The sequence below is a fragment of the Alligator sinensis genome, unplaced genomic scaffold (genome assembly GCF_000455745.1).
Source record: "Alligator sinensis unplaced genomic scaffold, ASM45574v1 scaffold781_1, whole genome shotgun sequence".
In the NCBI taxonomy this organism is placed as follows: Eukaryota; Metazoa; Chordata; order Crocodylia; family Alligatoridae; genus Alligator; species Alligator sinensis.
Window position 1 is genome coordinate 3,981,915 of NW_005841845.1, and position 10,914 is coordinate 3,992,828.

The 10,914-nt window shown below is 64.1% G+C and overlaps 2 protein-coding genes across 4 annotated transcripts in view; one reads left to right on the top strand and one right to left on the bottom strand.

The window, feature by feature from the left end:
- ZSWIM5 (zinc finger SWIM-type containing 5) overlaps positions 1-2,453 on the top strand; it is a 120,238-nt gene extending 117,785 nt beyond the window's left edge. Inside the window, exons 13-15 of the mRNA XM_025206737.1 lie at positions 1-37; positions 416-497; positions 926-2,453. Coding sequence (XP_025062522.1) covers positions 1-37; positions 416-497; positions 926-1,812 — 1,006 coding nt within the window. The 3' untranslated portion in view covers positions 1,813-2,453. The remainder of the gene's footprint in view (positions 38-415; positions 498-925) is intronic.
- Positions 2,454-5,524: 3,071 nt separating this feature from the next.
- On the bottom strand, positions 5,525-10,640 carry UROD (uroporphyrinogen decarboxylase). Of its 3 annotated transcripts, none has more exons than XM_006015790.2 (10): positions 10,496-10,640; positions 9,161-9,273; positions 8,898-8,977; positions 8,681-8,743; positions 8,366-8,563; positions 7,648-7,809; positions 7,268-7,405; positions 6,402-6,502; positions 6,030-6,096; positions 5,525-5,821 (listed from the first exon to the last, which is right to left on the bottom strand). In XM_006015790.2, the coding sequence occupies exons 1-10, from the start codon at positions 10,516-10,518 to the stop codon at positions 5,657-5,659; spliced, it is 1,110 nt and encodes a 369-aa protein (XP_006015852.1). In that variant the 5' UTR covers positions 10,519-10,640; the 3' UTR covers positions 5,525-5,656. The 3 variants fall into 3 exon arrangements, with proteins under 3 accessions (XP_006015852.1, XP_025062543.1, XP_025062536.1); XM_025206758.1 differs by lacking the exon at positions 10,496-10,640 and adding an exon at positions 9,377-9,612 and having other exon boundaries at positions 7,313-7,405; XM_025206751.1 differs by lacking the exon at positions 10,496-10,640 and adding an exon at positions 9,377-9,612.
- Between the last annotated feature and the right edge of the window lie 274 nt (positions 10,641-10,914).

Consider the following 10,914-nt stretch of genomic DNA (forward strand, 5'->3'; position numbering starts at 1 on the left):
GACGCTGCTCAACGTGGCGCTGGAGCTGGCGTTGCAGGTAGTGGGCATGGGTTGCGGTGGGTGGCAAGGAGAGAGGCAGGGGGCATCCCTGGAGGGAAAAAGCAAGAGGCTTTAGCAGCCCCATTCATGGGGGGTTGCTTTGGGGAGAGCCAAGGGAGTTAGTGGGTTGTAACTGCAGCATTGGACCATTGCACCTTGAGCTGTTCCCGAGCGGGTCCTAAGTCCGTTCCTGGAGCTCGGCAAGCTCTCAGAGGGACCGGGCCAGTTTCTGAGTTAGCATCCAGGTGCCCGAGGAGTCCCACCACCTCTCAGGACAGCTTCACTCACCTCTAGGCAGGAGCGAGGGCGGGTGGGGTTGGAGAGCGAAGCCGAGAGCCCCGAGGCGAAGGGTGACGCCGTGTGTTTTGTGCTCTAGGTCATGCGCATGACGCTGTCCACCCTCAACTGGCGCCGGAGGGAGATGGTGAGGTGGCTGGTCACCTGCGCGACGGAAGTGGGTGGGTACTGCTGGTCTCTGCCGGGTTGCGGGAAGGCAGCACGTCCCCACCTTGAATCCTGGGCCCCCCCTGTGCTGTGACCTTGGCCGGCGCGGGGCCATATCCCATCGCGGTGGGGGGGTTCGCTGAGGGCAGCACCCAATGCGTCGGCCTCCAAGAGAGGTGCTTCGCTCGAGCTCTAGGGATAAATCCTCCAGCCTGGGCAGGGGAGGGCGCGGGGTGCCCGGGAAGGTGATACTGCGCCCTTCTAGCCTTGATTTGGTGGGTCTGAGTGCCCTTGTCTCACGCTTCCTTCATGGGCTAGGGGAGATGGGATTGCCAGCCCCCCCACGTTGGCAATTTAGATCCCACCTCATGCCTCGGAGACCCCAGCCAGGTTGTTCCCACCCCAGCCCTTTTGCTGAGCACTGCGTGCCCCTATCTTGCAGGCGTGCGGGCGCTGGTGAGCATCCTGCAGAGCTGGTACACGCTCTTCACGCCCACCGAGGCCACGAGCATCGTGGCGGCGACGGTGATGTCCCACAACACCATCCTGCGGCTCAGCCTGGACTACCCGCAGCGGGAGGAGCTGGCCAGCTGCGCCCGGACCTTGGCGCTGCAGTGCGCCATGAAGGACCCGCAGAACTGCGCCCTGTCGGCCCTGACGCTCTGCGAGAAGGACCACATTGCCTTCGAGACGGCCTACCAGATCGTCATCGATGCCGCCTCCACCGGCATGACCTACTCCCAGCTCTTCACCATCGCCCGCTACATGGAGCACCGGGGCTACCCGTTGCGGGCCTTCAAGCTGGCCTCGCTGGCCATGACCCACCTCAACCTGGCCTACAACCAGGACACGCACCCGGCCATCAACGACGTGCTGTGGGCCTGCGCCCTGAGCCACTCCCTGGGCAAGAACGAGCTGGCCGCCATCATCCCGCTGGTGGTGAAGAGAGTCCACTGGGCCACGGTGAGGAGCGTCCCCGGTGCCACGGTGCTGTCAGACATCCTCCGCCGCTGCACCATGACGGCGCCGGGCCTGGCCGGCATCCCCGGCCGCAGGAACTCGGGGAAGCTCATGTCCACGGACAAGGCGCCGCTGCGGCAGCTGCTGGACGCCACGATAAGTGCGTACATCAACACGACGCACTCCCGCCTCACCCACATCAGCCCGCGGCACTACGGCGAGTTCATCGAGTTCCTCAGCAAAGCCCGGGAGACCTTCCTCCTGGCCCAGGACGGCCACATCCAGTTCGCCCAGTTCATAGACAATCTCAAACAGATCTACAAGGGCAAGAAAAAACTGATGATGCTGGTGAGGGAGCGTTTCGGGTGAGCGCGGGCACGGCGCGAGGATGGACAACGACAGCGCCGAAGACACCAACCCCCACCGGCCAGTCTCGTTGCATTCGACCGTTTCACATCCACCGAGGATTCGAGGGCACATAAACCAAAAGACAAGCATGGGAAGAGCGATCCTTTTTGTTTTGCTTCGTTTTGTCGTTCAGCCTCCCACACTCCCGAGCGTCGTACGTGGATACCAAAAGTGAACCTGGACACCCGATACCTCTTTCCTGCGGGACGCGGCGCCCAGAGGCTGCGACGTGCCGAAAAGGAAAGAACAAGCAAGAGCAAAGCCAATGGCAGCGCCGGGAGCGGCGGCTTTGCAACTCGCGGAGACTGGCAAACTCTTCGTTTTTTTTTTCCCATTTGTGAAGATACTGAAACGAAAGGAAAAAATAACAACCCCCCCCAACAAACAATGAAAGTAACTGTTCTCAGGGATTGCTTACTAAAAGTAACAAAAGAAAAAAAACCATTTATGATACTGTAAATACTATAGTATATGTGTCAATTATTAAATTGTAAAGTTATAATTATTTATAATTCTGTCTTTTATTTGGGGGATACTTGAAATTGTCGGGGGCCGGGACTTTTTTTTTTTTTTTTTTTTTGTTCGTTTGTTTTTTAATTTAACGAGAATCAATAAAAGCAGGAGGAGACGCGCGAACGTTTCTCAGGTTTCCCTGGCCTCTCCGGTGCTGGATGCGGCAAGAGGGTGGGGGAGGGAAGACGCCGGCAATTGGAAACCGATGCAGAGCTATGCAGGGCCCCGGCACGAGGAGCGGGACCACACGGGCCGGCGGACGGGCCCCTCTGCACGGACACGGCGTGGGCTCGGATCCTGCGGAGATGGACGCTGGCTGGAGACCGGGCGCTCGCCTCACCTGGTGTCTGCCGGAGGCATCGTGTCGTGCTTCCACAGGGCCAAGCCGCCGGGAGGAGACGTGGGTGCACAAAGCGGTTGAGCCCAGGTGTAACATAGCTCGAATTTGGGCCTTCCTCTCCGCGTGTGCATGTGTGTGCAAGAGGTGTGCGGGCACATGCATGTTGGAGCGGGGGCAGGAACATGCCACGGGCTTGATTTTGTCCTCTCGTTTCCTAGCCATGCCCATGCCTGTGCGAGGCAGGCCTGCGCCACCGCCTCCTGCTGCCCCGTGACTTGGACTGGATTGGGGCGGAGGGAGAGCAAGGCCGGCTCTTTGTATTCCCCGTGTCTTTGTGTTCCCTGGTCCCATGTGTTCACCCCTACACGGGTCGGGAGGGCGGGGGGGTGGGGGGGGAGTGACTTGTAGCTAGAGAAAGTGGGCTAACGACCTACCGTCGGGTTCGGTTTTCTTTTGGTGTCTGCGCGACGGGCACGGGCAGCCGGTTGTGCACGGTGTTGGTCGCTGCACAAGTATCATTCTCCAACCAGTCTGTTTCTTTCTCTTTCTTTTATGTCCACCCCCTTGTGTGCAACTCTTGACCGAACCTTTCGTAATAAAAGGAGACAAATGCACGTACCGGTGGCTGCTGTTTCTGTCGCTGCCCCCGGCACCTGTAGCCTTGCTGGGGGCCCCGGGCTTGGCTTCCGCGCTGTCGGTTTGAAAAGAACGACGTGCGGGCCCCGCCATGGGACAGGGAAGCTGCCCCCGGGCAACATGGGTTGGCGTCTAAGCCGTCCTGGGCAAGGTGGGCTGGTGTCTGCGCTGGCGGGACATGAGGAGCTGCTTTCTTCTGTGCTGCCAAAGCCAGGGTAGCTGCGCCCGCACCTCGTACCTCATTCGCGTGCCCATGACGGGCTACCGCAAAGGGCAGCTCTGCCTGGCGCCTGTCCCCGATGGAGGAAGGACGTCCCAGCTCTGCCTCTGGGGTCTGGAGAAGAGGGGCAGGGAGCAGCAACACCGTAGCTGGGTTGGGTGCAGCTTTCCTGGGCGCTCGGGGCCAGGCCAGGTCTCCCCGATCCTGGACACAGCTGGCCGCTTGTGCAGGACCCAGCCCGAGGCCTTGTCGTGGCGATGGGTCACGGCCAGTCGAACACAGGTTCTGGGCTAGGACCAGCGTCCACAGCAGGCGTCTTTTGGCTGCGTCTTTGCGGGCCTGATCCTGAGCCGGCAGCCAGGGAGTGCTCGGCCTCTCCCAGGATCAGGCCCTGAAGTCCACCCGTAACCAGAGGGGAGGGAGACCCTGCGGGCAGGGCTCTGTCCGCTCGAGTCAAGCAGGCCCCGGTGGAAGGGGAGGACCGGGCCTGGGATCCTGGGGAACAGCAGCATCTCTGCTGCTAGCAACGACCCCGCTGCTTTGCGCTCCCTGCGGACCCTGCCGTGGTTTCAGGATGCTGGAAGTGGCGACCGGACAGACCTCCACTCTTGCCCAGGTGAGGCCCCCTGGGCCGCAGGATAACCCACCGTGGGGGGCAGGGGGTCCTGGCAGATGCAGCGGGCAGGGGTCCAGGGTGGTCAGGCAGGGGCAGCACAAGGGGACCCCGGTACCATGTGGGGAGTCCCATGGCCCCATCCTTTAATGTGGCAGGGGCCACAGGCACCACAGGGGTTGAGCTGCGGGTGAGCCCCCCACAAAGAGGCACAGCACGGTCTCCCCTCCCTGCACTATGGGCCCAGGCTGTCGGCAGACTCAGGCCGGCAGTGCCGAGTCGGTGCTCTGGGGTGGGCAGGTGCCCACGGTGCCAGTGACCGGAGACCAAGGGAGGGATGGTGTCCTCACTCAGCTCCCAGATTGGAACTCAAAGCTCACGAGGCCTGTGATGGCACCTGAACCCAGGCATCTGGGGTCCCAGCCAGAGCCCCTAGCCCAGGCCCAGAAGGCAGCCAAGCGGCATTTTTTGGAAGCAGACAGGACCCTCCTCTTGGCCTGGCTCCAGGTCCCCCCTGGGAAACCCCAGGCACAGATTGGTGCCTCCCCGCCTGGCTAGTAGCCTGAGAGGCTTCCCTTGTACGAGCTCCTGCCAGCTATCTTGGGGTCCAGCTAGCTTGGCCAGGATGGGTCTGGTCTGAGCCATGAGCCAGCTCCCCCGACCCGCTGCAGGGAAGCCTGGGCACGGGCACTGCTTTCTGCAGCCAGCTTGCTCCACCAGGGACCCTGCCCTCTTCCCAGGCCCTGGGAGCACGTGGCAGCTGCTACCAGCCAGCACCGGGTCTGTGTGCCAGGCTCCATCACAGGAGAAGCTCCCCTCCTTTTCCATCTGGGCCCTGCTGCCTGCGTTTGGCTTATGGGAATCACTGGGAGCACGACAGCTCCAGGCACATCCCATTTATCTGGCCTGGACCCAGACCCTAGCACTTGGGGGAACATTGCGTGCATCCAGTCTGCTCCGGGCACAAGGCAGGATCCCATCTCCACCCGCCCCCGAGCTACAGCTCCAACAGTGCACAGGGGCCTGTGGATGGCTTTGCAAGCACTGCCCTGGGGAAGCTGGCACTGGCTCTGGTGGCAGAGACAGGCAGCGTGGGGCTTTTGTGACCTACTGTGGCCGTGCAGAGAGCTGGCAGCAGCACAACGGTGCCCTCATGCCAGCATCTGCCCACCTGGAGCTCAGCTTCCCCTGCCCTCTCGTGGGCCCAGCGGTGCAGCTGGGGGGGCCAGGCGTTCAGACACCGGCAGCTGTGGGAGGTGGTGGTGCCTATGCCCTGCCTTAACTTGGGGCGCAAGGGAGCACCAGGCGCACCCTGCTCCCAACCCCGAGGAGAAGAGGAGGGAAGACCACATCATCACGACCAGATTTAATGCTGAGCTGATACGACCCGGCCCCTGCTGCCGTGATCCAACTGGGGGAGCCGGGAGGGGTTTTGGTCCCGCTGGTCTTCCCCCAGGCATGGCGGCCCCGGGGCCAGGCGGGGTCACTTGTGCCGGCTGAGGTGGCGGGAGTGTGTGTGCACAGCTTCCACGAAGGCACCCACGTGCTCAGGGCTCACGTCGGGGTACAGTCCGTGACCCAGGTTGGCGATGTAGCGCTGGGTCCCAAACCCCTCGAGCATCGTCTTCACTAGCTCCCCGATCCGCTCCTGGCCACGTGAGGGGGACATCGTTACCCCCATGCAGCCCTGGCAGGGTGGTGACCAGGCTCTGCTTCCCCTTCTCTAGGGCTCGGAGAACTGTGCTGCCCTTTTCCCCAGACCTGGGACACGGACACCCTCCATACCCTGGATGCAGGGAAGCTGAGGCAGGGGGAGGCGACCTGCCTCCGAGGGAAGGGGAGCCTCCGTTCCCTACCTTGGGTGCGTAGAGGGCACAAGGGTCCAGGTTGCCTTGGAGGGTCACGCATGGGCCTGTCCGCTCCCTGCCACAGAAGAAGCAGGTGAGTCCCTGTGCACGGTTGGGGGATGAGATGCTTCTCCAGGTCCCTGCTATCGCCCCAGGGCTCCAGACGGGGCCGAGCAGCCTGCATGTACCCCAACCCTGCCCCGAGTCACCCCAGCCGCAAGCAGGGCCCCGCACTGGCCCCCAGGATGGCTTGGACCCACTTCCCGGCCCCAAACCCTGGCAGTGCTGTGGCCTCTCTGCAGCATGGGAAGGAGCGGGGGCTGGCGCCAGGGCAGGTAGCACTGCCCACATGCACTTGCCCCAGCCGGGCGGGAATCTTACCGCGCTTCCCGGGGCTGGATGGTCCAGTCGAGGCCAACCACGTCGTAGCCGGACCGCGCCAGCTCCTCCAGCGCATAGTGCGCGTCCTTGGCAAAGACAATCTGAGCGGAGAAAGACATGGAGCCTGGGTCAGTCACAGGGCTTGGGCATGATGGGCCCTCTCTGCTGCCAGCCTAGTGCCCGCCTTGTCTGCTCAGCCCCTGCCCACCCTCCCGGGAGCGATAGGAGAGGCGGCTGCAGGCCTGAGCTCCCCTGTGCTACGTAGGGAGAGCCGGCTTTGGGCCTCAGACCAGCGGACGCCTGCTAAGGAGAGGAGGCAGTGCACTCAGCCCATGGTCGAGGAAACTGAGGCACGGAGCAGCTGCCAGTTAAGTCACCGACCCACATGGCAGAGGGGGCTCAGGTGTCAAGTGGGATGAGGAGTCTAACAGGAAACCACGCTGGGCTGGCTTAGGTGATCAGCTCAACGTAGGCCAAGGCCTGGCCCAGAGCGTGGCTGTTTGAGAGCCCTTGTAGCTGTGGCAGCAGAGGTTGTGGGCGGCTGCACCAGCCCAAATCCACAACCCAGGAACCACCCTCTCAGACACCCCCATGACCCCGGGGCGGCCCACAGGCAGGTTCTGCCGGACACTAGCTTGACCCCAGGACCAGTGCCAGGGATGCCGCGGCTTCCTCACGCCACTGCTGCCTCCCCGTGGAGAGCTGGGGTAGCAGCACCAGCATGGGGGTGGGGAGAGAGAAAGTAGGGCCTGGACACAGTCTCCCCTGCAGCCACAGGCAGGGCTGGACCAGCCTCCTGCCCCAGCCAGCGAGGGCAGTGCCATCCTCTGCCGCCACGCTGCTGGCAGCCAAGCCAGTCACCTCACCATGGGCACAGCAGGCAGCGCAGCCTCCTCCAGGCTGCTCTTCACCTGCTGCACGATGTCCCGCAGGTAGGGCAGGGCAAACTCCCCGAACTGCTCTGGGCCCAGGTGTCCAGCGTGGGACTCAAACAGCTGCAGCGCCTGCCGGAGTAGAGGTGGGTAGTGGCCTGGGTCTCCCTCCGCCCGGCCCCTCGTGGCTCACAGAGCAGGACCCCCTTCTCCTCCTCCATCCCCAGCAGCTTTAACCCTTTAGCTTCACAGATGCTTTAGCCCCCGCCCCCCCCCACCAGGCTCCAGGGCGGTTTGAGCCCCAGAATCCCTGTCAGGCTTGGCAATGACCCGATCCTCCCCCAGAGCTGCCCCACTCCCCGGGGGAGACTAACCTGTGCACCAGCCGCCACTTGCCCCACCAGGTATTGCACGATGAGGTCCGCCAGGAGGCGCAGGAGGCGGTGGCTGGCCTCAGGGTGCCGATACAACCAGGCCTTGGCCTTGGCCATAGTGTTCGAGCCGCCACCCTCGATCATGTAGGACATGAGCGTCCACTGGGCAAGGAGCAGAGACAGAGGCAGCAGCATGAGGAGCGGTGCCAGGAAGGGCAGGGGTCCCCATCCCAGCACCCAGCAGAGCTGCCCCCGTCTGTGGGATGAGGAGGGGGGGAAGGGGCTGGGTTACAGAGCACAGGGGAGGGTGTTTGGTATCTCCCAGGCTTCTGGGCTGTGCTGGTGCCCCCCGCCTTTCTGCTTGAGGGGGGTTTTAAGCCTCCCCCAGGGGTGCTGCTGCTCCCGCTGGCACCAACCCCGCAGGGTCCTGGCTGGAGGGTCTTGCCCCTGTGCTCAGGCTCAGACTGATGCTGCACTGAGGTGGGAAGGGTTGGGTTAGTGCAGCCTGAGGGGCAGGGGGTTCACTTTCCTCTGCAATGGAGGCTGTGGTCTCTTGGGTGTATTGTAATGATCTTCCTATCTTGCAGGGGCAGGACATTGGCAGGGCCCTTGGTGCTGCCCGGAGCCACAGTTGGGGCGGGGGGCCAGGCCGCCTGCCCCACTTGGGGCTCAAGCACCTCCTGCTGCCCATGCTGAGAGGCACGGGATTGGGACTCACTGGAGCACCGGAGAAGCCGATGAGGGGCACCTTGCCTTCCAGGCGGTGCCGCGTGAGCGTGATGGCCTCGAAGACGTAGCCCAGCTCCGCTGCCACGTCCACCTTTGGCCGCAGCTTCAGCAGGTCCTCCACCTCCTTCAGGGGCTCTGGGAAGGTGGGCCCTTTGCCGGGGACCATCACCACTTCCATGCCCAGTGCCTGGCGGGGAGGATGGAGGCTGCATGAGGAAGCAGTCGCAGCTGGCGCCTGTGCCGCATTCCTCCGACGGCATCAGCTCCCAGCTCCCTGCTTCCTTCTGCGAGCCCCTGCGCATACCTGGGGCACCACCAGGATGTCTGAGAAGATGATGGCCGCATCCAGGGGAAATCGCCTCAGCGGCTGCAGGAAGACTCAGTGTGAGGGAGGCACCCAGAGCGGCATGACTTCCCGGCAGAGCTCTTCCCCTGGGTATCCAGCCCCATCACCCTCTACACCTGGAGCTGAGGGCTGGCTTAGGCCTCCGTGACGGAGTGGCCCGGCTCCCGTCCCTCACCTGCAGGGTCAGCTCGCAGCACGTCTTGGGGCTTCGGCAGGTGGCAAAGAAGTCCTGGGTGGCACGGGTCTCACGAAACTCTGCAAACAGAGGGGCTCAGCCAGGTGCCCAGCACCCCGGGGGGCAAGTGGGATATTCCCTGGCTGAGGCGGTGGGTGTCTCGGCCGGGGCAGGCCCAGAGGTGGGGTGCAGAGGGAAGGATGGAGATTCTGCCCCCTGCCCTGCGGGCACCCCCTGTCCCCACCAGCCAGTTGACACCCCACCTGGGAGGTAGCGCCCGGCCTGCCGCATGCACCAGACGGGCGTGTACTCCGTCTCATCTCCTCTTGCCGCCCTCAGAAACGTGTCGTTCTTCAGCTCAGGGAATCCCTCGGGGCTGAAACAGAGGATGACGGTCACCACGCTGGAGCGAGATGCCCCCTGAGGAACAGGACAGTCCATCCAACCTCCTACCCGGCGCACTGTGGGGGTGAGCCAACCTGGGCTGCCACGTGCCTCGCTGTTGACATGATCTGGGGTAAGTCCCGCGCTCTCCCTGCCAGCGAACCCAGGCTGATCCCAGCCTTACCCCCAGACGGGGAGGAGGTGGAGGTGCGATCAGGCTGGGGAGGGAGGCCAGGCCCACCCCACCCTCCCAGGGCAGTCCTTCTGCCCCTTCCCGCAGGGTAAACTGGCTGAGAGCCCAGGCTAGTCTGCTCATCCCCAGCCCAGAGTCCAGGGCTGCCAAGTTCTCTAATAAGAGAGCCTAGAAGCCGCCCTCTCCTCCCAGGACGGTCTCTGCACGGTTTCTGGCTCCAGTACAACCAGCGCCCCCACTCCCAGGGCACTGGCCTTTGCCTCTGCTCGCTGGCAGGAGAGAGGAGGCCAGGACCCTTGAGCAGGGAGAGAACAATCCTGCTCTGGATGTGGTGCAGCATGAGGGGCCCCTGCTCCCAGCTGCCCGGTCCCTGCAGCCGCCTCGGTTCGGGGACCCCCACGCCGCGGGGACACACACCCGCCTTTGCTCACGCTGCACGACGCTGGCTCCAACCCGTCACCGTGCAGCCCCCGCCCCGTCCCCCCAGGGCAGGATCTCGCCCCTGGGGTTGCAGAGCACGTGCCCCCTTTCCTCGCTGCTTGCAGACGAGGGAACCGTTCGCAGGGCCCCGGCTGATTAAGTTATCTGCAGCAGCACCCGGGGTTATTCCCGGAAGGGCAGGGCCCAGCCTGGACCAGCGCGCTCTGCCTCGGCCCTCCCTGCCCCGCGGGCTGTGGGCACGGCTCCCTATCTCAGCCGCGCAGGCCTGGGAGGCGGGCAGCGCCCCTGTGCGCTGGGGCAAGGGTCCGGGGGGGGGTTCATCGCCATGTGGCCAGTCTCCCAGCCCCATGGGGGCTTGCCCCCAGCCCCCTAACCACGGTGCATTTCCTCCATCCTTCCAGCACGCGTCTCCGGCCTGCTGCTCCGTGAACGTTAACGGGGCTGGGCTCCCTCCGCCAGAAAACCCAACCATTGATGCAACCTGTCCAGGTCGGCCTGGATCTGCTCCCCGCCCTCCGGGCTATTAACTCTGCCCCATAACTTAGTGTCATCTGCGAGCTTGGAGCGGGCGGGCACTCACCGCCGCGGCCCGTTCGCCTCCATGCTCCCGCGCTCTGCGCTGCTCACGCCCCCATGCGCACCACGGGCGCCGCCATCTTGGCACCGGGCCACGCCCCCCCCAGGCGGGGCCTACCTGCCACTTCCGGGTTCGCTTTAGCTGCTTCATGCAGTGCCTGCAGGACCCCGCGCCGGGAGCAGGGCGGCCACGCGCCGCCTGAGCCGAGCGGAGGTTACCGTAAAGCACGGTGTAGCGGCGCCGCACAAAGAAGGGAAGGGAAAAGGAGGGTGGCGCGCGTGCGGGGCTGAGGTGCAGCGAGTGCGCGAGGGCTCAGCCAGCAGAGCGGGGCCGTGCAGCCCTGCCCCTCTCCCTGCAGCAAGCTGCCCCCAAACCCACCCAGGGGCTGGTCCGAAATGAAACACCAGACTGTGTGTGTGTGT